The sequence below is a fragment of the Microcaecilia unicolor genome, chromosome 6 (assembly GCF_901765095.1).
Source record: "Microcaecilia unicolor chromosome 6, aMicUni1.1, whole genome shotgun sequence".
Lineage (NCBI taxonomy): Eukaryota > Metazoa > Chordata > Amphibia > Gymnophiona > Siphonopidae > Microcaecilia > Microcaecilia unicolor.
Genome location: NC_044036.1, coordinates 227,580,935 through 227,607,840, shown reverse-complemented (window position 1 = coordinate 227,607,840; position 26,906 = coordinate 227,580,935). Strand labels below are relative to the sequence as shown.

Below are 26,906 nucleotides of genomic sequence, written 5' to 3'. Positions count from 1 at the left end.
AGTTCGTTTTGAATATCTGTATGATGGCTGGATGCAGGGGGGAGTGGGATTACCCTGTATAAAACGATACAATCAAGCTTGCCTGTTGCGACATCTTAGGGATTGGATGCTCGATACAAACCAGTATACGCCGACTAGATGGGAGAGAACACTATTTGAGCCCTGGCACCTGAATTTTATATTGCAGGCCAAAACAAAAAATTTACCATTAAACTTTCGAAAAAGTATATTGCTACGGCCAATGAGAAGCATATGGCGATCGCTTATGCAGATGTGGAAGCAAAACCCCAATGTTAGCGATCAGCTTCCACTAAAAGGAAATGGGGACTTTCCACCGGGAATGGAGAAAGGTATATTTGATAGGTGGTCAAGGGCGGGGATTACCTTGCTCGAACACCTAGTTAATGAGGAGGGAGGGTTGTATGGATTCCAGGATCTGCAGCAAAGATTGTCCTTAGCCAACCAGGATCATTACTCATATAGACAACTACATCATTACTGGGGCAGTATGGATCAAGAAGCAATAGGCACGAAGCTTGGTTGCAGGCTTCGTGAATTTTTAAAGGGAGATGCACACGGGCAGGTATCAATATCGAGTTTACATAGAGCTTTAGTAGCACTGAGTCCCCCCCGTACCTACGAGATACTTAAAGAGGCATGGAGTAAGGATCTGGGATACGAATTGAAAGGAATAAATTTTGCAAAATTGATAAAAGATATACCACACCAAGTAGGTGGGGCAGAGTTACAGGAGAGTCAATATAGGGTAATACACAGGGGATACATAACACAAAATCAAGCAGCAAGAGCGGGTTGGATAGGCGAAGCTCAATGCTCCAAGTGCAATAGAGAAAGTAATACCTTTTTGCATGCATTCTGGAAATGTGCTCGAATAAAACTATTTTGGAGAGCGATACAGAATTATATTGAACATCTCATAGGGCAAAGATTACTCCCCTCTTGGAGAGGAGTGTTGTTGAACAAAAGGGATGCATATGGGATAGCAAACAGACATATAGAGCTATTTTTATGCAAGGTATATGCAGTGGGGAAAAAATGCATACTTAAACACTGGATGCAAGAAGATCCACCCTCCTTTTGGTACTGGAGAAATAGGATGCATGAATTAATGCTTTGGGAGGCTAGGACGGCTTATGGTAATCCAAAGAAAAGAAAGGAGTTTATTAATATATGGAGTAAGTATTTGCAAAACATATCCCACAAAGCACGAAGTGCGGTGCTAAATAGACTTGGAACGCCTTAGCAAATGAGGTGTTCCGGAGATAAGCACTTCAGGATGTAAATGGGTATAGTCCTGTAATAGATATTGGAAAAGACTAGACGCTATGAAGTAAAAAGATTATTGTAAAGATGTTAACCCGGGGGGGGGGGGGGGGGGGGGGGGGGGAGAAAACGATGATAGAAAATATTGATGATGCAGTTATGATGTATGTATGCAACAGTGACCTGTTCTTAGGTTAACGAAATGTTTGAATTTATGGACTATGTTTACAATGTTTATTGTCATCAATAAAAACCGTTGAAACATAGAAAACTTCAGCTTCGGATATTCTTTGACAACAAAGAAAACAGCCCTGACAGAACTCAGATCAATACTAAATCCAGCTGGGTGCCCCCTATTCCTCTGGATCCGGTTATTACATTTGTATCCCACATTTTCCCACATATTTGTAGGCTCAATGTGGCTTACATAGTACCGGAGGGCATTTGCCGGCTCCGGTGAGAACAAATACAAAGTGATATTGTGGTAGGATAAAGTTCATGTGGCACAGTCACATTTAGGGAAATGTACAGCGGAAGAATTGAGTTATGGCCATTACATACTTTAATTTTGTTGTGTCGCAGAGATCAGGCATTTAGGTTGGATCAGCAGGGTATGCCTTTTTGAATAGGTTAGTTTTTAGTGATTTCCGGAAGTTTAGGTGGTCGTGCGTCGTTTTCAAGGCTTTTGGTAATGTGTTCCACAGTTGTGTGTTTATGTAGGAAAAGCTGGATGCGTAAGTTGATTTGTATTTGAGGCCTTTGCAGCTTGGGTAGTGCAGATTTAGATATGTTCGTGTTGATTTTGATGTGTTTCTAGTTGGTAAGTCGATCAAGTCTGTCATGTATCCAAGGGCTTCACCGTAGATTATTTTGTGAACCAGGATGCAGATTTTGAAGGCAATGTGATTGGGAGCCAGTGCAGCTTTTCGCGGAGGGGTTTTGAGCTTTCATATCGCGTTTTTCCAAATACAAGCCTAGCTGCCGTGTTCTGAGTGGTCTGAAGCTTCTTTAAGGTCTGTTCCTTGCATCTCGCGTAAATTCTACTGCAGTAGTCTAAGAGGCTTAGTACCATTGATTGTACTAGGTTGCGAAATGTATCCCACGGGAAGAATTGTTTCAAGCGTTTGAGTTTCCACATTGAATGGAACATTTTCTTTGTTGTGGATGCCACTTGGCTCTCTAGCATTAAGTTATGGCCTATTGTAACGCCAAGGATTTTCAGGCTGTCTGAGATAGGAAGGGTGTAGTCTGGGGTGTTGATAGTTGTGGGGTTGTCCGCGCTGTGTTGGGATGAGAGGATGAGACAATGTGTTTTTTCTTTATTGAGTTTTAGCTGAAATACATTTGCCCCTGAGTCCATGATGTTTAAGCGGAGTTTGATTTCGTTGGTGATTTCAGTCCGTTTGGATTTGTACAGAATGTATATTATGACATCGTCTGCATAAATGAAAGGGTTAAGGCCTAGAGTGGATAAGGACTTGACTAGTGGGGCCATCATTAGGTTGAAGAGGATTGGTGATAGCGGTGATCCTTGTGGAACGGTGGTGATATGCTAGAGTTTGATTTTACTTGGTAGGTTCTTGTAGTTAGGAAACCCTTGATCCAATTAAGTATGTTTCCACCAATCCCGAACTTATCTAGTAATCTTATTAATATATTGTGATTTACCATGTCAAATGCACTAGACATGTCGAATTGGAGATGTATGTTTTTGCCTATTGCTATTTCCTGCTTGAATTTGGCTGGGAGAGTGAGTAGTACTGTTTCAGTGCTGTGGAGGGGGCGAAAACCTGACTGTCATTCGTGTAATATTGAGAATTTGTATATATAATCTGTAAGTTGTTTGGTTACCATGCTTTCCATCAGTTTGACTACTAATAGGATCGATGCTACAGGACGGTAGTTAGTGATGCCATTAATTTTTTTCTTGGTGTCTTTTGGTATCGGGGTGAGTAGGATATTTCCATTTTCCTTGGGGAAGAGACCTTGCTCTGCCGATGGGATGTCTGTATTCGTTGTAGTGACCGGGTTGGTGTCTAGGACTTTGTTCACGAGTTGGTATAATTTCTTTGTGTCTTTGTAATCTGTCCCTATTTTAGTTTTATAGTAAAATCTTTTGGTCTGCCTTATTGCGTATTTGTATTTTCTTAGTATTTGTTTCCATTTGTTGAGTGTGTGTTCATCTTTTGTTTTTCTCCATGCTCGTTCAAGTTTCCTGGAGTGTGTTTTTAGTTTTTTCAGTTTGTAGTTGAACCATGGTATTGAGTTATGCCTGCGTGAGGTTCTTGTTCGTAAGGGTGCTATTTTATCTAGTATACCTTTGCATCTTTTGTCCCATTCTATGAGGTAGTAAATGGAGTCTGTTTGTGCTGACCATTCGTTATTGTACATCAGTTGCCAGAATGTTTTCGTGTCTACTTGACCTCTTTTGCTGTAGGATATGTGTTCTTGTGTTTGTTGTGAACCCTTCTTCCTCCAGTGTAGGGACAAGTTTAGTTTGTAGTGGTCGGTCCAAGGTGTTTCTGTCCATTTGATATCTGTTATTATGAAATTCTGGTCTGTTGAAAGCTTGTGTGAGATGAGGTCGAGTGTGTGCCCTTTGACGTGGGTTGCTTGCAATTGTGGCCATTTAAGATCCTATAAGCGGAGGAATTCCTTACAGTCTCGTGCGTTGATAGAGTTTGGGTCTTCTAAATGAAGGTTAATGTCTCCGAATACTAGTATATTGGAGTTGGTTACACATGTGTTTGAAATGAAGCCCCTGACGTTAGTCTGGCCTTCATTCCAGTTACCTGGAGGTCTGTAAAACAGGACACAATTCAGATGATCCCGTAGGGTTTTGTTATGGATTCTGATTGAGGCAATTTCAAGTTGGGGTGTTATGGTCTCGGCAGTGGTTTTGATGGTAAAATGGGATCGATAGATTAGTACTATGCCTCCGCCTCTTTTTCCTTTTCTGGTCCAGTGTGTGATTTTGTATCCAGGAGGACACAGGTCTAGGATTATAGGGTCCTTTTGATCGTGGATCCAGGTTTCATTAATGAAGAGTAGGTCAAGGTTATCTGACGTGATCCAATCTGTTAGTATTGCCGTTTTATTTACAGCGGATCTGGCGTTGATGTAGCCCACTTGGATTGTTTGGAATGGATCATCTGTGTTTGGTGTTGTGTGGAATTTTAGTAGTTGTCGTTTCTTAGTTAAGGTGGGTTTGTTTGGGCCTTTCTTTCCCTTCTGTTGTGATTGAACACCCTTTGTTTGATCAGATACGCCACACCTCATCAAACTGACAATAAATTAGTCTTTGATGATTGTATAGTATGGGTGTGATGTTACTTTCTGCGAGTGGGTTGGTTGGTGTTGAATGGATCAGTGTTAAGGAGTAGGTTATTAGGAGTAGTTTCATGGTGTCCATTTTGGTTTCTGTTCCCTGTGGTTTCCTATAGGCTGTGTTCTGATGATTGGATGGGTGATAGGACTTTGGGCCAGATGCACTAAACTTAACGAGCCATTAACGTGGGGTTTAAACTGGTTCTAGCCAGTTTAACGTGCAAGTAGTAAACCAGGACATGCACAAAAGGGCATTGTCCTATCACGGTAGCAGCTATCGAAAATGGAATGCAGATGAGCAAATTAGTATTATAATGTGCATAAATCGTATTGTAATGAGATGTACTACCGTTTTCCGATTGCCTAGCCGTGGAAAATCTAACGGGAGGTCTGTACCTTTCGTTGGGGCTGTGTGGGATTTATTCACCTCTAAAAACTTCTATAAACTTAACCAAAAAAAAAAAAAAAAAAAAATCAGGGGAAAAAAATCCAAGTGCTCATCAGGGACGTCCTTTAAGGACGATCTTCACTCAAAACAACAACAAAAAAGCAACCAGCCAGAAACCTTTGCCTAGCCACGTCCAAGTACTCGTCAGGGCCATCCTTTTAAAGTGCCTAACATGGACATCCTTCACTATAAAAAAAAAAAAAAATCCCTGATGAGCACTTGGACATTTTTCCTCCAGATTTTGTGATGGGTGTCCTTCTGTAATGACCACCGCCGGAGAGACGTGCGAGGACGTCCAAATCAAAAAACTATTTGGACGTCTCTTTCGATTATGCCCCTCCTCCAGGTCTCTCTCAGCCAATCACAGCGTGTTTAGCTGACACCAGTGACAGCTAAATGTACTGTGATTGGCTGAGAGAGACCTGGAGGAGGGGTATCGGACGTGCTGCTAACACCCCGGGGCAGCCAGAAAGGAGCAAGGCAGCCGGAGCAGAAGCCGCTGATAGCAGCCAGCAGCATCGGGAGCCTCCTCATAGCCCTTTGGTCTCCCTCCCGATTATGGGACCGACTTTTTTTTTCTTTCAGTGAAGGACATCCATAAAGGATGTCCTTGGCATGCACAGAGCAGCCAGCATAACACTTGGCTGCTCTGCGCATGCTCAGCTGGCCGACTGGCTTGGAAGGAAATCCCATGCAAATGAGCTAGCAGCGACCAGCTCATTTGCATGCGATTTCCTTGATGCATTCCTGTTGCTTACCGATTCGCTAAGGAATCGGTATGGGAAGGGCATTAACGATTGTTTTAGTGCATTTTCCCCTTTGTTCTTTGGTGTGGAGTTTGGTGTTCTGGTCTTCTGTGTTAACTTAGCTTGGCTTTCAGCTGCTTATATCAGTATTGGGTCAGTTTCAGTGATAATTAATGAGCCGGGGAGGTGGGAGGGGGAGAGCAGTTCTGGGTCGGGGTCCTCCTTTGATCTGTCTCATAGCAACTAATTGTTTCACACCTCCTTGCCCAGTCTCCTGTTTCTGGCTATGGCTGGAGACAGATGGGAGGCAGAGGGAGGGGGAACTTCAGAGCACTTTCATATATTTAACAGGGAGGTGTCACAAATGCAATTGGCTATCTTTAGTTGATGGCAGGTTGGTCCAAATGGGAGAGGCTGCGCTTGATCGGGCAAGATATTTGAAAGACACTGGTAGAGTACTTAGTTTAATTACTCTTTGGAATGTGGTAAGCGAGGAGTGCTAGCGTTTGAGCACTAGTTTAAGATTTCCACGGAATCTTTTACACTTCTCAAACGTCTCATCTGGAATGTACACTTCAGCAGTCTTGCTTCTTTAGTTAAAAGTTCGTTTGTATGCAGACCAGTTAATGTCCAGGCTGATAGAATCAGGTTATAAGATTAATTTTCCTTTCTAGTTAGACCAACTTACATAAATCTGCTCTCCTCACAAGCCCAGCATCTCCGGCTTGATCAGATGCAGTGCAGAAGAGGCTCCTTTAAAGGGCCTTTAGAGCCCCGTCAATCACAGGGTCTCAGTATCTTGAGGCACAATAGACAATCTACTCACTGTCTGATGTTCTGGCGCGTTGCCCAGGGTTCAGAGATTCCACAACTCTGAGAGCTGTATATCGGTTGGAGGTAGAAATCAGCGGGGAGGCAGCTGTTTTGTTCTGAACCCCTTAGAGCCTTTCGCCGGGACTCTCGCTGCGCTGCTCCCGCACCTTTTTGCCGCCACTGCTGTTTCGGCCACTAATAATAGGACCATGTACTGATGATTGGATGTGCGATAGGACTTTGTTCTTAGGTGTGGAATCTGGTGGTCTGGTAATGTGTTTTATTTCAGCTTGCCTTTCAATTGTTGAGATCCGTATTGGATTTGGTTTCTGTGATAAGTCAGTAATAAATCAGGATGAGTCAAAGGATGAAGAGTGAAGAAAGCGGGGTGGAAGCGATGGGTCCACCAGGCAGCCCAGCATCCCTCCGGTCACGCCGAGCTCCTGTAGGCAAGTGCTGGCGTCTAGGCTGTTCATCCACGCCGAGCCTGGCTGCAGCAGCTCCCAGCCTGGTGGAGGGAGGGAAAGGATGCGCTGTAAAGCCGCTGCCGCTGCTCACCTGCTGGCTCAGTCAGTTCCAACCTCTCGATCAGCCCATGGTTCGGACTAGCAGGGAGAAGTAGGGTCGTGATCCAGGCAGAGGTTCCGATTTGGGGTATCTTGAGCAATGCCCGGGCCCCCTGTGCTGGTGCCCCGCTGCGCTCCCTCCTTCCTATTGTTCTGATCCCTCGGCTCCCTGGGGCACGGAGGGAAGAAGAGCGGCCACTACCCGGGCTTCAGCTGCTCCCAGTGCCGCTGCTGCAGGGCCGCTGTTGCGTTGGAGCTGGGCGCACGGCCCGGGTCTCGTGGTCTCTGGTATGGAGAGGCTCAGTTGCCTCTCGTTCCTACAAGCGGGCAGGTGGGCGGCAAAGCTGGATGCGCGATCACAGTCAGTAGAGGTTCGGCTGCCTCTCCCGGCACCAGGGGCAATGACGGTTGGGTTTCGTCAGCCGGTTTGGCTCCGATCACCGTTTGCCGCTCTCTACCCAACACCGCTTCCACTGAAACCCGGAGCCTATGTGGATGAGACTTGTTCGGTCGCCATCTTGCGTATTAAAGTTTTTAAGGACCTAGTGACCAGAGATGTGCTTAAGCACCATGAACACCAGAGGACGGTATCATGGTAGTAATCTCACACAGGCGGAGTGCACCTTGCTATCAATGTTCAAAGCTTTGACAGACCTTGTGGTCAAGAAAGCCGATAAAGGCGGGGCTGTGGTTCTTCTGAATAGAACGGACTATGTCCAGGAGATTCAGTCACAGTTGGACCAAGTGGGAGTGTATGAACGTTTAACAACTGACCCCACTCCCTGCCTTCAAGTTGCTAGCCGTCCACATACACACAGGATACGACTCATTTTTTGCAGCTATTGTCTGATTTTGTATTTCTATCGGGTCTGCATCTTCTGATGGCAACTTTAGATATTAAAGCTCTGTACACGTCTATACCCCAAGACCAGGCTCTGTCAGTGGTCTTAAAAGCCCTTGAGTCCCGTTCCAGACCTCAAGAAGTTCTATTTGACTTTTTGTTATGCCTTACCAAGTTGGCCCTCGCTGAAAATTTGTTTCTGTTTTCAGGCACTTTTTTTCTACAATGTTCTGGTGTAGCACTCAAAGCAACATACTGTATAATTATGGTACAGCCAGAGACCCCCCACTGGAATGGTGGCGGGCCCAGTCATAGAGCTCAGGCCATTACAGACCTTGGCTGAGTCAGAAATCTGATGGCTGACATAACTGGGAGCTTACTGGAAAAGTATGGCCTAGTTTGTAGCCGGATTGAGGCCTAAATAAGCTAAATTAGGAAAAGTTAGGTCAATAGATATGGAAACAAAATGGAGGATTTCAGCACAAAATGGAAGCCGTAACTGTTGCAGAGTGGAATTTTCTCTAATGTAAGTTAGAAAAACAAGTTGAGAAATGAGACTTTCCTGTGAGCAGGATTGTGGTCAGCCATGGTGTGAGAAAGGAAAGGTGTAGCTGGATGCAGGGTCTTGCTTAAGATTTGTGGTCAAGCAAGCTAAAGACAAAACCATGTTAGCAAGATAGAAGCTACTCATTAGCATGAGCCAATCAGTGACAACCATGACATTAGCATAGATCCAATCAGGTATATCTACTGTCATATTATCCATATCCTGAGGGCACCTATAAAAATCAGGGTATTTCCTGGTTTAAGTTAGAGAGAAAAGGGTTGCCACTCTCTCTCTCCAAGGGAAACCAATGTGTCCAGCAGAATTGACAAATTACCTAATTGCTTTCCCTTGTAAAACCTCTGATTGGTAAAAGAAATTATAAAAGATTAGGAACTAATTAACACCTGTTTGCAGCTGGATTATTATATTCCTATAACTAATTGATTGTACGTGCCTGTTGTCAATTACTGATTTGACTTGTACCTTGGCAAATAAACTCCTCATTCCAAATGATGATTTGTGGGCTTCACTTAATGATGAAAGGCTGTAAGTATAAATGCTTTTGCTGTATCAGGCTATCTTTTGCTGCATTGTATAACCTGTAACCTAAATCCAGTTTGTCATAAGGCTGGTATCTTTTCCTTAGACCTAACGTCTCTCTCAGTGGCAATTCCTTTTAGAACTTCACAACTCCTTGATTACCCCAGTACTAGTGCTATTTAGAGATGGAGTCAGATTTAAGGTCACTCCAGCCTTCTTGGGGGGCTCCGGACCCCTAAATTTACAACATTGGTGACCCAGCGTTAGATTTAAACACGCCACCAGAATTTTTGTCAAAGTGGGGGTTACTTATAGCTCTTGACTAAAATTCTGTTGTTTTATCTTCCAATTGATTGTTGCCCTTACTAGCATAATTTTTGGCTGAATTTATAAACTGCTGTTTTATTTTTGCTTTCTAGTCTCTTTCTAAAACTGTTTCTGAGACTTTCAGAATTATTTGGCAATCTAATCTGTTGCCCGGTTTCGTTAAAACTCAGAGACAGGTTTTTTTTGTTTTTATGCTGCAAGAAACAGCCTGGTAGATCTTATCGTGTTCCACAATGTGGTTATAAAGTTTTAAAAGTTTGCTTCTTTTCCCTTAATAGAGGAGTTCTCAATACTAAATCTTATCTCTATTTCTCCTGCGTAGTCTCTTTTTTTTGATACTTCCTGAGAACACTTTCTCTGTTGCTACATGGTTTTTCTTACTGCGTCATATTTTTTTTCACTTCCCCTTTTCTCGCTTGGGTGGTTTCCTCCCCATATCTAGTAGGCATCTCCGTGATTTTTTTTTTTAGTGACTTTACACTGTTCATTGCCTGTAATTAAAACTGGTTTCCTTTTAGTGTTTTTTTTGCAGCCCTATGTTACCTAACTTAATTTCTAAACTTTTTTTGTTGTGCTCTGTAGAAACTGTTTCTAAGATGCTCATTATTGCTTGGCAACAGTTTCCGCTACTTGTTTCCTGTTTCACTGAATCTATTGGCAGTTTGTCAGCCTGATTTCAATTTGTTTCTACCTGGGGCTTTCTCCTATGTCCCTTACATTCTATTTTTCAAGTGGGTAGAGCCCATGGTCGGGATTGCATGAACAATTTGATGATTGCTTTTAACATTTAACACTTAGCTGGTGATTGTTTTAGCAGTTTTTTCAGCAGGTGCCTAGCCGTCCTTCATATTAAAACTTTCTTCTCTTACTTACTCTCCTTCAGCACTGCCCCTCCCCTTCCTTGATGGTTGCTCTGTCTCACAACTCTCACTCTAGTGGTTTTACACTTTTTTCCCTTGCTATCCCTTAATTCAGCTTAAATAAGACTTGCTCAACATGCTGTTACAGGGCTTTCAAATTTTTTGTGTCTCTCATGGACTACTTATTGATTGGTATGTTAAATCCATTTCTCTGAGCTATCTGCCAGCGTTAAGTTTAGCTCAGCCTTATACAACTGCTTACTCATTGGTTCGCTACGGTTGTCTGTCAATTTTTTTTTTATCCCGCCCACTTCCCCTCTTACAGTATGTCATTTTTCTTTGAGACTTCAATGCTAGAATAGCAGTACTCACTTTTGAATTTAGATTTGTTGCCAAGCTGCAAAACTTTTTTCTTTCCTTATTTATCCTAAATAGTTTTCTTCTTTTACTACAGGTACAACTGCATGAATGAATTTATTTGTACTGTTTGCCCTTGCATTGCAGGCTTCCTTACTGTCAGCTGTTCCGTTCTAATGCTCTTGAGTTTCCTTCTTGTGGTTTGTTGAATGGAAAAATATATTGTCTAGTGAATGATGAACGTGGAATTTTTTTACATTTTTTGTTCTGGCTAATGTGTTCCAATTAATGGCTCCTTTATGGTTGTACCTTCCCCCAAGAGCTTACAGGTGTTTAGTTTTGCTTAAAAATATTTCGTCCCTTTTTTATTATTTTTTATCCTCTTTTATTTCACCACCTCTGAAGTAGGTTTCAGGGGCTTTTCCCTGGGATATGCTATACTTTTATTGTTTTCTCATGTACCAGTGTCACGCTATAACCATTGGCTTTGATATCGATGCCTGGGGCTTACACCCATCCGAGGGTCGGAGACCCTTCGATAGATGACGGTATCTCAATTGCTAGATTTTAAGCAGAAATTCCATTCCATTTTTCGGAGTGGCCTGCTTCCACTATTCTGGATTATTGCCCACATAGGAGTTATCTAGTACAGATGTGCGCTGGGGAAATACAGAGATGTCTAAATCCTTAAGTTGCCATTGTGGACTAGCTGACTAGGGGATTCTAAATTCTTACGTGTATTTTGGTTTGTTGAATTGAGTGGAATCTTCAGTTGAATTGAGCTGAATCTTCTTTCTAAATTTTTAGGTGCATATTTAAATATCCTGTGGAGGTTTGTTGAATTGAGCGGAATCTTCAGTTGAATAGAGCAGTATCTTCCTAACCGGCGAAAATCCATAGGATAGCTGTTATCCGAGTTCAGGGAACTTATTTCGCAGCTTCCTGGACCCTTTGAGGGGTAGTGGCCTCCCCTCTTTTGAGGGTTCTACCATTGGAGTGACTCATGGCCAATGGAGAAGACTCTTGGCGGCTAGTAGAGCAGAAACCTAGTTGTAGAAGCCTACTCTGGGGGACAGTATTTTTAGAGTAGGATACATATACTAGCTGACACTGAATACTTTGTAGTTTTTGTTTCTCTGTTAATGTCACCTGCGGTCAAAGCGTGGAGCTTTCCGCCAATTAGTAATTTTTATTTTGGGTCCCTATGTTGGAGTACATTAGCAGATGCGTGAGTATGATTGTGTTATGTCTCTGCATGTTTTACTATCAGGATAATCATTGCATGTTTTTGTAACCTGTTAGCACATTATCATTTCTAGGTCTCCCTGCTATCCCTGAAGCTGCCTTTTGAACCACTGACCTTGTACCAGGTTCTAGGACTGGTCAATATATATATTATTACTCTAGTTCATTTTTCTATAGCAGATTACAGGTCTGAAGCTTATTTGTAGACCACTTGCTCACTAGGTCCCGTTATTATACATATTGGGTGATGTTGTTCACTACCCATTATATCATATCTTCCTCTCCGCATCCAACACCAGATACTGGTGATCTGACTATTCAGATCTCTGGTAAGGACTTTCTGAAACAGACCTTTCTATTTTGCGGTTGACCTCCCTATGCCACCGAGAGTTCGGAAGGGCGTAGTGATCCCACCAACTGTCCTCTTTCTCAATTGATTTTCTGCGCTGGAGAGTACATTGCATGAATTGTGAGTATATTTTCATTTATTGCATGTGTTACTATTAAGCTTGCCGTTGTATACTTTCATGGCCTGTTGGATTAGCTCTAATTTAAATGTTTTATTTTACCAAATTTAGGATTAAGATTTTGTCCTCAATACACAGGGACACCTCTGTATGTGGGACAATAACTGTGTATGTGTATGAGTGTGGTTTTCCTTTTCTATTCTGTCTGTGTGCTGTGACTTGTGATTGGCTACTGGAATATTTATTTTTATGTTTTTTGTTTTGAAACCCTAAACAATTCCTTAACCGTGCACAATTCCAATGATTGGTTTTGAACTACATTTAGAAATATCTCGCTTCATCTTCTAAGCTTTAAGTTTTCTATGTATCAGGATTAGGTTACTGTTTTAATTTTATGTCTGTATGTTCCTGTGTGTCCTGTGGTAAATGGCATATATTAAACCAGCTAATTATTAAGGAATCATCTCTTTAGTTTTAAATTAGTGCTTTAAGGTTACTCCGAGAGATTGCCTATCAACTGCAGTGGTAGTAAATCTCAAAGAAGTGTTTTTTTTTCCAGGATTGTATATTATTTCATTTAAGCAATGTTTGTTTGATTTGTGACGTGATGTTAAATACCTGATTGTTTTTGATTTCCGATAAATTGCTTCCACTAGAAATGCAAGCACTTTTTAGTTATAGTAGCTATAAATAGATTAAGGGTTTTTGATAATTTATCTTTGTTAGCTCCGGCACTCGAATCCGGATTCTAAATCTGGATAAGACAGATATACCGGACATGATACTTATTCAGGTATCATATGACAGACTTTTTAGTAAAAGAGATCCACTTACAGTTTTAATTTTATAGGTGTTCGTCCGTGTATGTGTTCTTTGAAAATTGCATAATTATTCCAGATATTTACTATAAAAGGTTCTATATTATATGCTATCTAAAACACTATTTGTGACGTTGTTTAAAATAACTAGTGCTGATGTTCACTTCCTGGCTCTCTATTGGGGATGTGTTCCGTAATAATGAATTAACTGTTTTAATTTTCCTTTTCACGTCTTATCTACTACTTTCAAACTTCCTTCCCTGCCTCTTAAAGATTTATAGTTTTAAGATATATTATTGTATAGAGTTCCAGCATTTTTGGTTCTCAAACCCCAAATGGCGCAGTTACATTTCATTTCCGGATTCCATAATACTACAGTGCCTGCCTTATTATCTATGCAATAGGGTTTAGAGATTAACCCTTGCATAACATAACTAACTGGTAAATCAGAACTAAAGAAATTCAGGTTGCTATTATTTCAGAGCTATGTTCAGATCAGACTAGCTACAATTGCCAATTTCCTTTTTATTGAGAACCGTACCTCTGGAAGCAGATAAAGTAATAACCTTCTTTTCCTCCTTTTCCTCTCCTGAAGTATTAATTCTATGAAGACTAATTACACCAGCATGAAGTTTTAATACGAAAACTTAAACTTACAGTTTTTATTTTGATGTATAGTCCTATTTTCAGTCACCATAATATCCAATGCTTGCAGTGAGCAGTAAACTCTAATTAGACACAGGAAGCACCGTTATTTCGTGATTTCCTTAGGACCGAATGACAGAGATTAACCCTTGTAGTTTTTATTTTCTCTAAAGTTCATTTTTACAAAAGCTTTGAACTCAGTATATGATACAGGAATTCATTACGTGTTTCAGATTTTTAATAACTAGATGGGTTTTTCTGTGATTCTGTGTTATCCTTGCTACTCTTTGTTTAGAATTCAATTTACAATGTAGGCTTACAAGCTGTTCCATTTATCATACTGGTCTATATGAACATATCCTACTGGTCAATTTATGCATTTATTGCATTAATAAAAATTGTTATTATATCCTTGATTTTTGAATTTTACTAAAATGTTTTAAGAAATGCTCCTACTTGTCTCCTGCTAATAAAGCGGCTCCTCCTCTGTATTTAAAATATACTCTAAATTGTAAATTGGTTCCTGGGAATATATAAGCTTATTTTTAGCTATCCCTCTGAATGTGAATCTTGATATGCTCTCATAATTTAGGGCCCAAATTGTGAAAGCATAGAAAGGATCAGTTTAGAATTTCATATAATTTTCATTTTCCAAATTGGCTCTGAACTATTACAGAGGACTATAGGTTATTGTCCTTCTCATTTGACCTATTTAAACCTTGTAAAGGTCACGTGAGGAGGCCTCATAGAAATATATAGTTTTTACATTTCTGATATTGGCTTTTCTCTATCTCTCTAAATATCATATTAAAGGCTGTTGTATTTTCCTGGAGCAGACTCTGACCACAATGTTTCCTCAGACTCTGCTGACTTCCTGTGCCAGCAAAATCTAATCTACAGAGAAAAAATTGTTTTCTACTTGTAACTTGTGATTTTATATATTGAGACTATGCTCCACCTACTGGTGCCCCAAGGAACTAACAATGCATTCTTTGACTTTTCTTTCTAATGATCCTGTGCTAAGATTTAACTACTAGGCATTACTCATATCTCATCTCTATTTATTAAGTCCTGTAGGTTGAGTGAAGACTGCTAATCCAATTACTGATCTACCGCCTCCATTCCACCTCTGGCAAGAAAAAGAAGCGCCAACTTCTCCAATGAGAATTTTCTTTTGTCCAAATGATGTCATTAATTTAGACCTTCTTGGTTATGCTCTTAAATATTCTACTGTATTAAATATTTTTGCAGGCTCATCTTTTCCAGAACCTACATGGCACTTTACATATGAGCTCTCTGTTACAACAGACAGCGACCGTGATTCCAGAAGATACTTCCATCACCTGGACTAGTTATGAGTTTTAAATTTCTGCACATTAGTCTTCTGCTTTGACTATGACTATTTCCTAAGCTACCCTTCTTTCTGAATCATCTAACTCGTAAGTCCTGCTGGTCTCCTACAGCTGAGGGCCCAACCCTTGGTGAATGGTAGTCATCGCAGGTGAAGATTCCACACCTACTGGCGATAGATTGCAACGCATTGCCCGTGCCTTTTGACTATTTTTGTGCACCATATTCCTGACCCTCCATACATCAATAACTTGAACAAAGGCAATAAAACCACATATACAAGCAGAAGCACAGTTAAAAGATAAGTACATACCCAAAGGTGGTTCCACAAAATTTCACCTTACAGGTAAAAACAGCTAGGATAAATGAAAAATCTTTAGTTGAAGGCTCACTGTTCCAAAATGTCACTGCTGCGCTCATAATTACAAAAAGCATGCAAAAGAAAACATGGCAGAAGTCTTACATTCACTTCCAGAGAAGTAGCACAGAGTCCAGTGGTGAATCCACCATTGCTATTTCTTTTCTAGCTTAAAAAGGGATTATAGGTAGGTCAGAGATCATACTGTTTTGAAAAAAATTTATACACAACCACAATCTCAAAAAACACAATAGTGAATGTTATGAATGTAACCATATGAGTTAAAAGCCTGGGACAATTCAGAACATACACTTGGAGCTCCAAAAAACATCACTTTATGGGCTATTAGTGTAAATGTAATAAAACTGGAAAAACTAAAACAGATCCTATTGGAAAGCAAAAACGCGGAAGGTGGAGAGTAGCGGAGAAGCGCTCGGAAGGTCCTTGAACCGGCTGTGGCGGATTTGATTAACATCTTGTAGTTCCCACTGATGTCACCATAGCAGGAAGGCCCTGTGCTATAAAAGTCTGCTAGTCCCTGCTGTGTCTGAAGTGGAGAGGAGCTCATACCTGGAAAGTAGCAGAGAAGTGCTTGGAAGACCCTTGGCCGGCTGTGGCGGATTTAACATCTTGCCGTTCCCGCTGATGTCACCATCGCGGGATGGCCCTGCACTATAAAAATCTGCTAGTCCCTGCGGTGCAGCCTTTGGATGCGGCCACAGGGCATGCCTTTGGAGCCACGGTGAGCCAAAGAACTAGGTTTGAAGCATTTAGCTTCCTTATCATGAGTGGTAACTTGTTTTGTTTGCTCTCTCCTAATGGGGAAACGCAAGATTAAACCTAAGACTCTTCAAGCTAGAAAACCAGTAGCAGCAGGGCCACTTGATAAATATCTTATGGTGTTAAGGTACTCCTCCCTCTATTTCCTTGAGACTGGACTCCTGGGCTTCCTTGAGTTCAAGGGAAAGGCTTACCCCTTGACCCACCTATATCTTCCAGTCTATCCCCCAAGTTCATCAGATTCTCAATTAAAGTTTGTTTTGTTTCCTGAAGAAGCCCCTGTTAGTGAAATAGAGACTTCTCAAATATCCCTTGTAGATATTTGGAGAGTTGTTGAGCAGACTGAAAATTTGCTGCAAGGCCCAGTATAGCAACTCTATAAATGTTCCCACCGGGTTGTTCCCAGGTTGAAACACTTGAACAGAAAACTCAGCAGTTAGATACTTCTAATAAAAAAACTTGAATCTCAAACTACTATATTACAGCAAGCTGGAACATCAGGCATCAAAGATAGCTTGTTGCAGCATAGGCAGATGGAAATGTTGTAGAATCAATGTAGATCCCCTAATTTGAGTTTTTAGAATTTTCCTGTATGTCCTTTACTGTCTGCTGAGATTCTATTGAGAAGATATTTCAAAGAAATTCTTATGTTTGAAAATACAGATACTATTATTATTTCTAAATGTTACCATTTACCTAAGAAGGTTCTGAAAGTAAGTCAGACAGAGGTCCATCAGAGGAATTAACTGTTAAATGGAATGCAATTTCAGATTTAACTGCTTTTTTTAAACTATTCAGGATAATTTCACTGAGCGCTCTACTCTATTAGTCTCTTTTGCTGGAAAAAGTTTTAATTTTAAAAACTTACTTTAAGCCAAAAGAATGTCTATTTTGTGGTGCAAAACTTCCAGATGTGGCTAAAGCTACTCAGCTTCGCCGTAGACAGATTTTGCAATTTAAAAGTCATGTCTTAGCTCTAGGGGCTACATTTTTAAAAATTTTTCCTTCAAAATGTATTATTACTTTTCCTGATGACAACTACATTTTCTTTGAACCAGATCAGCTAGACAGGCTTGTGATGTATAAGGAAGCTAATTGACCTATAGGTGGAATTTTGTTTAGATCGCGTTAAGTAACAATCCAGGAAAATTGTTATTTTAATTATATTTCTTTTGATATTTCCTATATTGCTTCTGCCTCCCAAGATGTGGGCTAAATGATTTCTCGTAAGTACTGTTGTGTGCTGTTTATGGTAATTTTCAATTAAAAAAAAGGAAAGCGAAAATACTCAAAAAAGGCACTAAAAACAAGAGATAAAAGCTAAAAACCACCACAGGAACAATGTGTTTCACCACATGTATTAAGACATGTAAAGAAACAGTAAAAAATAAAACATACTAAAAGCATAAAAAAATTAAATGGACGTGAGTGAGCATCCAACTACTGAAGTATATTCATCAATCAGTTCAGAGTCATCTAATGACACTACTAAATTATTTCAACTACCACATTTGTGTGTAATTATCTAAGTGAAGACATATAAATGATATAAACAGAAAAATGCGATATATGTATTAAAAGCATTAAAAACTGAAAGAGGTGAGCATCCAACTAACACAGTATAATCATATCAGTGTATACAAACAATATACGCTAAAGCAGGGACTCCCTGTCCAACTCTAAAAATGATGATACCCCTAGCCAAGCTATTAGATAATCAAAATCTCAACCCATACATATATGCAGACGATGTTACAATTTACATCCCATTCAAATATGACCTAAAGGAAATCACTGACAAAATCAACCAAAGCTTCCAAATCATGCACTCCTGGGCGGATGCTTTTCAGCTAAAACTCAATGCAGAAAAAACACGTCTCATACTCACCTCTCAACACAGTACAAATAAGTTCACCACCATAACCACCCAAAACTTCTCCCTCCCTGTCTCAAACAATCTGAAAATTCTAGGAGTTACCATTGATCGAAATCTCACACTCGAAAATCATGTGAAGAACACAACTAAGAAAATGTTCCACTCCATGTGGAAACTCAAAAGAGTAAAACCTTTCTTCCCGAGGTCCATCTTTCGGAACCTGGTACAGTCATTGGTATTAAGTCACCTGGACTATTGTAATGCACTTTACGCTGGCTGTAAAGAACAGACCATCAAGAAACTTCAAACAGCCCAGAATACCGCAGCCAGACTTATATTTGGTAAAACAAAATATGAAAGTGCAAAACCCCTAAGAAAGAAACTACACTGGCTACCTCTTAAAGAACAGACCACGTTCAAGATCTGCACGATTATTCATAAAATCATTTACGGAGATGCCCCGACTTACATGCTAGACCTCGTGGATCTACCACCCAGAAATGCTAAAAGATCTTCCCGAACCTTTCTTAACCTACACTTTCCCAGTTGTAAAGGATTAAAATACAAACTAATACACGCGACCACCTTTTCCTATTTGAGCACACAGCTGTGGAATGCACTTCCAACTCACTTGAAAACTATCAAGGAATTAAGTAACTTCCGCAAATCTCTGAAAACCTCTCTCTTTAACAAGACTAACTAAACCACAACATCTATCCACCTTTATCAGTTTATATCTTTCTATAATTGCCTGACGAATCCCCCTTGCTCTCCTTGATTTCTTTGTAACACCAATTGTATTCTTTACCCTTGTATGGTGATGCCATATCAGTTCTTTGTTAGCCACATCGAGCCTGCAAATAGGTGGGAAAATGTGGAATACAAGTGCAAGCAATAAATAAATAAATAAATAAATATCACAACACACAGTAAAATAAATCTGAAAAACTTATGCTAACTACATATGGCCTAGTGGCCTAGTGGTTAGGGTGGTGGACTTTGGTCCTGGGGAACTAAGGAACTGAGTTTGATTCCCGGCACAGGCAGCTCCTTGTGACTCTGGGCAAGTCACTTAACCCTCCATTGCCCACCGCATTGAGCCTGCCATGAGTGGGAAAGCGCGGGGTACAAATGTAACAAAAATAAATATATAGCTTTGAAGAGACCTTTTGGATACACTGTCTGAAACCTAAAGATAAGTCTTTGTTCAATTCTCAGCAAAACTTTATCCATGTCCCCACCTCTCCATGACAGCTTAGGGATGACTAACATAAAGAATCTGTAATCTTTAAAAATATGATGTGCTGTCAGGGAATGTTCCACAAGCTGCTCTTCCATGATTCTTCTTTTTATTGCGCTTCGAGGTTCTAAAATCCTGGTATTAAATCTTTGCTTGGTCTTGCCCACATAAATTAATTACATGGACAAATGACAATGCATCCAAAAGGTCTCTGCTGCTTCTCTGGAAGTGAAGGTGAAACTGCTGCCAATTTGTTTTTTTGCCTGCATATTTTTTGCAATTATGAGAGTAATAGTGACATTTTGGAACAGTGAGCCTTCAAACTAAAGATTTTTCATTTATCCTAGCTGTTTTAGGTCTGTAAGGTGAAATTTTGTGGAACCACCTTTGGGGTATGTACTTACCTTAACTGTGCTTGTGCCTATATATGTGATTTTATTGCCTTTTTATATTATATATATTCAATTTTAGCATCTTAAGTTGCTCTTACATGTAGCATATTGTTTATATATATATAAACAGCCAAACAGGATGACTTTTATTCTCTGTAACAATTGTGGTGCTTTAATTTTAAGGCCAATCATCTGGAGATTTAAGTCTTGTCCTATCTGCCTTCAGATATCTAGTTTAAAACAGGAGCTCAGTAAAGTAAAGCAGGAATTGTATGCTCTTAAAGCAGCTTATAGGACTGCACAGAATCATAACTTCTCACCACTACCTCAAAGAATAAAACCACTTAAGAATAGATGGTTCACAGTAGGCTCAGGCAGACTTCGTTATGTGAAACACAAGCATCTGCCCTCACAAGTGTTGCCCCTACAGATTTTTTTTGCTCCATTACAGCACAGTGATGATCCTGAAAATAGAACTGAGGCAGAAGAGAAAGAAATGAAGTTGAAACACAAGGATATGAAGGGACCCAAAGAGAATGATGTTCACAGTGATTATCCTGATAATAGAACTGAGGCAGAAGAGAAACATATGAAGTTGAAACAAAAGGATATGAAGGGACCCAAAGAGAAAAGACACACCCAAATCACAAATGTTGAAGCACATAACAGGAAATGTAGATGGAAAGCGATGACCACAAATGCTCGCAGTCTAAGCAATAAAGTTCATGATCTTCAAGCCCTGATGTTGGAGGCAGACTTCGACGTTGTTGCAATCACAGAGACGTGGCTCAATGGTTCCCACGAATGGGATGCAAACATACCAGGCTATAATCTATTTAGGAGGGAGGGAGCGACGCTGGATCTGGTGCTCACAAATGCGGATAGCGTGTCAAATGTCCGAGTGGGTGCCCACCTGGGTGGCAGTGACCATCAAACGGTTTGGTTTGATATGACGGCTGAAGAGGAGGGTTGCCACTCAAAACTCAAAGTCCTGGATTTCGAACGTGCTGACTTTAGTAAAATGGGGGAATACCTAAGGAGGGAGCTGATGGGCTGGGAGGACGTACGAGAAGTGGAAGGACAGTGGTCCAGGCTGAAAGAAGCTATAAATAGGGCCACAAACCTTTATGTAAGGAAAGTAAATAAAAGCAAGAGAAAAAGGAAACCGCTATGGTTCTCCAAGCAAGTGGCTGAGAAAATAAAGGCTAAAGAGTTCGCATTCCAGAAATACAAAAAAACTCGGGGAGGAATACTGGAGGAAACTGAAAGAAGCCAAGAGAGAGGTACGTCTGGCGAAAGCGCAAGCGGAAGAACAAATGGCTAGAAATGTAAGGAGGGGTGACAAAAATTTCTTCAGGTATATTAGTGAAAGGAGAGTGACTAAAAAGGGAATTGTGAGACTAAAAGATACTGCAAACCACTATGTAGATAATGATGAAGAAAAGGCAAATTTGCTAATAGATACTTTTGTTCTGTTTTTACTGAAGAAAATCCGGGAGAAAGACCGCGATGGTCTGGCAAAAGTTCATTTGAGAATGGAGTGGATATAGCACCGTTCACAGAAGAGTGTGTCTATGAACAACTTGAAAAGCTAAAGGTGGACAAAGCCATGGGACCGGATGGGATCCACCCCAGGATATTGAGGGAGCTCAGAGAGGTTCTGGCGGGTCCTCTTAAAGATTTGTTTAATAAGTCCTTAGAAACGGGAGAGGTTCCAAAGGATTGGAGAACGGCGGAAGTGGTCCCTCTTCACAAAAGTGGTGATAGGGAAGAAACTGGAAACTACAGGCCGGTAAGCCTCACTTCTATTATTGGAAAAGTAATGGAAGCGATGCTGAAGGAAAGGATAGTGAATTTCCTGGAAGAAAATGAGCTGCAAGATCCGAGACAACATGGTTTTACCAAAGGGAAATCGTGCCAAACGAATCTCATTGAATTCTTTGATTGGGTGACCGGAGAATTGAACCGTGGACGTGCTATAGACGTAATCTACTTAGATTTCAGTAAGGCTTTTGACATGGTTCCCCACAGGAGGCTCTTAAATAAACTGGATGGGCTGAAGATGGGACCCAAAGTGGTGAACTGGATTAGGAACTGGTTGACGGACAGGCGCCAGAGGGTGGTGGTGAATGGAGTTCACTCGGAGGAGGGAAAGGTGAGTAGTGGAGTGCCTCAGGGATAGGTGTTGGGGCCGATTCTGTTCAATATATTTGTGAGTGACATTGCCGAAGGGTTAGAAGGTAAAGTTTGCCTATTTGCGGATGATACTAAGATTTGTAACACAGTGGACACCCCGGAGGGAGTGGAAAACATGAAAAAGGATCTGAAAAAGCTAGAAGAATGGTCTAAGGTTTGGCAATTAAAATTCAATGCGAAGAAATGCAAAGTGATGCACTTAGGGAGTAGAAATCCACGGGAGGCGTATGTGTTAGGCGGGGAGAGTCTGCTAGGTACGGACGGGGAGAGGGATCTTGGGGTGATAGTATCTGAGGATCTGAAGGCGACGAAACAGTGTGACAAGGCGGTGGCCGTAGCTAGAAGGTTGCTAGGCTGTATAGGGAGAGGTGTGACCAGCAGAAGAAAAGAGGTGTTGATGCCCCTGTACAAGTCGTTGGTGAGGCCCCACCTGGAGTATTGTGTTCAGTTTAGGAGGCCGTATCTTGCTAAGGATGTAAAAAGAATTGAAGCGGTGCAAAGAAAAGCTACGAGGACGGTATGGGATTTACGTTACAAGACGTATGAGGAGAGACTTGCTGACCTGGACATGTATACCCTGGAGGAAAGGAGAAACAGGGGTGATATGATACAGACGTTCAAATATTTGAAAGGTATTAATCCGCAAACAAACCTTTTCCGGAGATGGGAAGGCGGTAGAACGAGAGGGCATGAAATGAGATTGAAGGGGGGCAGACTTAAGAAAAATGTCAGGAAGTATTTTTTCACGGAGAGGGTGGTGGATGCTTGGAATGCCCTCCCGCGGGAGGTGGTGGAGAAGAAAACGGTAACGGAATTCAAACATACGTGGGATAAACATAAAGGAATCCTGTTCAGAAGGAAGGGATCCTCAGGAGCTTAGCCTTGAATGGGTGGCAGAGACGGTTGGGGAGGCAGTGCTAGTGCTGGGCAGACTTATACGGTCTGTGCCAGGGCTGGTGGTTGGGAGGCAGGGATAGTGCTGGGTAGACTTATACGGTCTGTGCCAGAGCCGGTGGTGGGAGGCGGGGCTGGTAGTTGAGAGGCGGGGATAGTACTGGGCGGACTTATACGGTCTGTGCCCTGAAAAAGACAGGTACAAATCAAGGTAAGGTATACACAAAAAACTAGCACATATGAGTTTATCTTGTTGGGCAGACTGGATGGACCGTGCAGGTCTTTTTCTGCCGTCATCTACTATGTTACTATGTATATATGGATTGTTGGTATGTTGATTTAAGTTTTTTTGGTAGTTTTAATAACGTTTCTATTTATGTTTATTGAAAATTTTGTCATTGAAGTCCCTGACGCAGCCCTAGTTAGGACAAGTTATGGTGAAACAAGATCTTGTTGGGCCTTTTCTACGATTTATGATTCATATATGTGTGGTGAATAAATTGGATTTTTTTATTTCTACCCTTGTGATCTGCTTCTGTTTTGCTCTGTTCTGGATATTACAGATCATCTGCCTATTTGTTTTCTTGATCCAACAAAATGTGTCACATTTTCAAATCTTTTATCAACTGACCTGGGAATGGAATTGTTCAGTTCTGAAGAGCTCCAATCCTTGTTTACATTAACCTCTGTCATATCCAATGTTGTTACAACCAGCACGCTTTTGTCTCTCAAAGAAACAGGCTCTCCTGCTTTATCACAGCTATCAACATCTTCCTTATTTCTCAGTGGAGAAGTTGGTCCTTGTTTTTCCAACTCTTTTGCCTTCCTTCCTTCCTGATCCTCCTCTTTACTGATCCCCATCAGTGCTTCAGCAACTCTTGCTGTGGTCTCACTTATGCTTCCTTCCTCAATTGCCACTTCAACTATGGGTTCTAGATTTCCCTCATTCTGTATTGTTCTGTTTCCTGTAGGCACTTCACTATGCTCAGAAAGCATCAAGGGTAAAGCTTCTTCCATCACTGTTCGTCCTAGGACCATACACCCCACATCTGCAGCAAGTAACTGAGTGAAAGGTTCTGGGGTTTCTTGGGATATTGGCAAAACGGTTTTAATAGTAACTGGCTCTTCCTCTTGCACTTTTGAGCTCCTCTGTTTAAAAGGCTCTTCTTCCTGAGCCTTAGAAAGATTCACCTCTTTTGTACTTGCTGTACTAGACAGCTTCAGGTCCTTTGTTTCCACCTGGTGCTCACTGTTCTGGGCTTGAATGTTGTTGACAATAGCCTGAAGTTTTTCATCCAGTTTAGGTGGGATCTCCTCCTGTACACCTTCAGCACTTTTTCCCATCATCTTCCCCAGGGTTGTCTCCTCCTCTTCACTGCTGCTCTCTTGCTTCTCCTGATCTGCTTGCCTGTGTAAAAGCTGGAGGGTCACAGTCTGAGGGACAGATTAAGAAAAGTAGGATCAGTAGTTCAGCATGAAAAACAGAAAAAAATCCCTTAGTCTACTGCTGCAATTTGTTCAACAATCAGCACAAACCTTTTTTTATCCAGAGCTGCACTTTATAGGAAACAAATTTTAAATGAGAAAAAGAAAAGCAATTCCCTATCGTCCATACCAAACCAATCCAGACAAGTGAGTTATGTCCCTCTGTGAGTAGGTGAAGGTTGGGGGGGGGGGGGGGGGGGGGGGAGAACTCAGAACTTATTTTATTCTCTTCAGAGCACTGCTGTTGCCTTCTACTCTTCAGTATTTGTTGCAGCAGATGGTGCAGCAGTATTGCTAGCCCCCAACATCTCCAAGTCATCCTCCCCTGGTATAGCAGATTCCAACAGTCTGCTGGCTTATTCCCATAACAGTGGTTAGTGTATCTAGGTTTAAAAAAGCTCTGGACAAGACCCTGCCAGAAAAGTCCATAGTCTGTTATTAAGATGGACATGGGGGAAGCCCCTGCTTGCCCCAGGATTGGTAATATGGAATGTTGCTACTAATTGGGTTTCTGCCAGGTACTTGTGACCTGGATTGGCCACTGTTGGAAGCAGGGGCTTAGCCAGACACCCAATTTTGGGTGGGCCTGGGCCCAAGGTGGGTGGGCAGAACTCTGCCGTGTCCCACAAGTGATTTGGTCTCTCCCTCTCCCACCTGCATGCCATATGGTCTCTCAAACATCCCCCCTCCCTCATATACCTTCTAAATAGCAGATTTTTATCGGCAGTGAGCAGCAGCTAATACACACTGCTCATGTTAGCCCCACAGCCTTCCCTCTGATGCAACTTCCTGTTTCTGCATAGGCGGGACTACATCAGAGGGAAGCAGTATGTATCAGTCGCTGCTCGCTTCAGGCGAAGATCTGCTATTTACAAGGTATGCAGGAGAGACAGTTGTTGGGAGTTTTCGGCTGGTGGGGCTTGGGGATCCCTGCCAGCCACATCATAGGTGTGCTGCTACTGGGTGGGCCTGAGCCTAAAGTGGGTGGGCCTGGGCCCACCCAGGCCCACCCTTGGCTACGCCACTGGTTGGAAGCAGGATACTGGGCTAGATGGACCATTTGTCTGACCAGTATGGCTATTATTATGTTCTTATCCCCAGCTCCTCTAGCCTGGAGTGGAGGAGTAGCCTAATGGTTAGTGCAGCAGCATGAGAACCGGGGGAACCAGGTTCGATTCACACTGCGGCTCCCTATGATTCTGGGCAAGTCACTTAACCCTCCATTGCCAAGGTACTAATGAGTACCTGTATATAATATGTAAACTGTTTTGATTGTAACCACAAAACGGCAGTATATCAAATCCCATTCCTTTTCCAAGGCAAAATTCCTTGAGTTGTTTTGCTTGTGAAGCGGACTCTTGGGCAACAGTCTTCAGGCACATTCTCATGGCACAACAAGTAAGCTCCTAGGATGCAGAGCAAGTTCTCAGGGCTTCTTCTGCCTATGACAGCTCTCCAGCTGTACAGGGATGGGATCAGAACAGTTTGATCCTACTTCCTTTACCCCTCTCCTCTGCTGCTTAATGGCTTTTTTTTTTTTTTTTTTCTTTTCTGCAAAAGAACACTTTCTCTAGTGTTCTTTCAGTGGGTGGGAGGAGGGAAGAGAAAAAAAAGCCTAGAACAAGTTGTCTGCAGGCAGGTAAGACCACAGCACTCACTGTTAAGAACTGTCAGCAAAATAGTGGAGCGCACCTGGAGATGTGTGATGCAGAATGGAATAAATCAGCTTTTTCAATGGAAATTGAGCTCATATATGCTGTGAATTGGGCTTTCCAGAGGCCTCTCCCTAGGTATTCAAGGCCTTACCTATGGCCTCATCTGATATGCCCATGTTTACAGTGCTTTGGCTCTGAAACCCCCTGCCACAGCCAGAGACCTTCACCCCCCTCACCCCCTCTTATCCCTAACTGAGGGAGAGAAACATTCTTTTTTTCTGAGTACTTGCATGCTACTCTTGCCTGGCTCTGTGCATATATTTGATTGGTTACCCTGTCCAAACCCTGCCCTGTTTTGGGCTGTGTAAAACAAGAGTACAACAGAACTATGCACTGGTATGTTTTTTTTTAGGGAGAACTTCTTTAAAGCTCTTTTTTCCCCTTGGCTTTTTGCTCTGATATTCCATCTCTATGCACTGTGGAGATATAGTCTCTTCAGGCCAGACCCTTGATGCCCCCTCCCTGTGAGGCTAGAGACTGCCATAAAAACTGTCTACCTGTAACCAGATGTGTAGCTGTTCACTCTGGCATCATATTAAAGGTTATCTATTTATCCTATTTCTTGGGTGAGTGTGAGTCTGCATGCTCTCACTTTGCCCCCTTGGTTTTCTTCCTCACTCCATCTTCTATGTTCCCATCTCTGCTCTGTGAAAAGGAAATATCATAAAATGCACCTGCTGGATAACCACACTCTCTTCCAGACTTGTTACAAGGTGCCCTGTAGTACACACTGCCACGTCAAAGCCAGCTTTTTCAGTGATAGAGTCTCTTGCTCTCTTCTGCGTGCTC

The 26,906-nt window shown here is 41.7% G+C and overlaps 1 protein-coding gene across 2 annotated transcripts in view; it reads right to left on the bottom strand.

The window, feature by feature from the left end:
• FKBP15 (FKBP prolyl isomerase 15) overlaps positions 1–26,906 on the bottom strand; it is a 1,277,056-nt gene that overhangs the window by 23,470 nt on the left and 1,226,680 nt on the right. For both annotated transcript variants that reach the window (XM_030206543.1, XM_030206544.1), the window contains one exon: positions 23,549–24,351. In XM_030206543.1, coding sequence (XP_030062403.1) covers positions 23,549–24,351 — 803 coding nt within the window. The remainder of the gene's footprint in view (positions 1–23,548; positions 24,352–26,906) is intronic.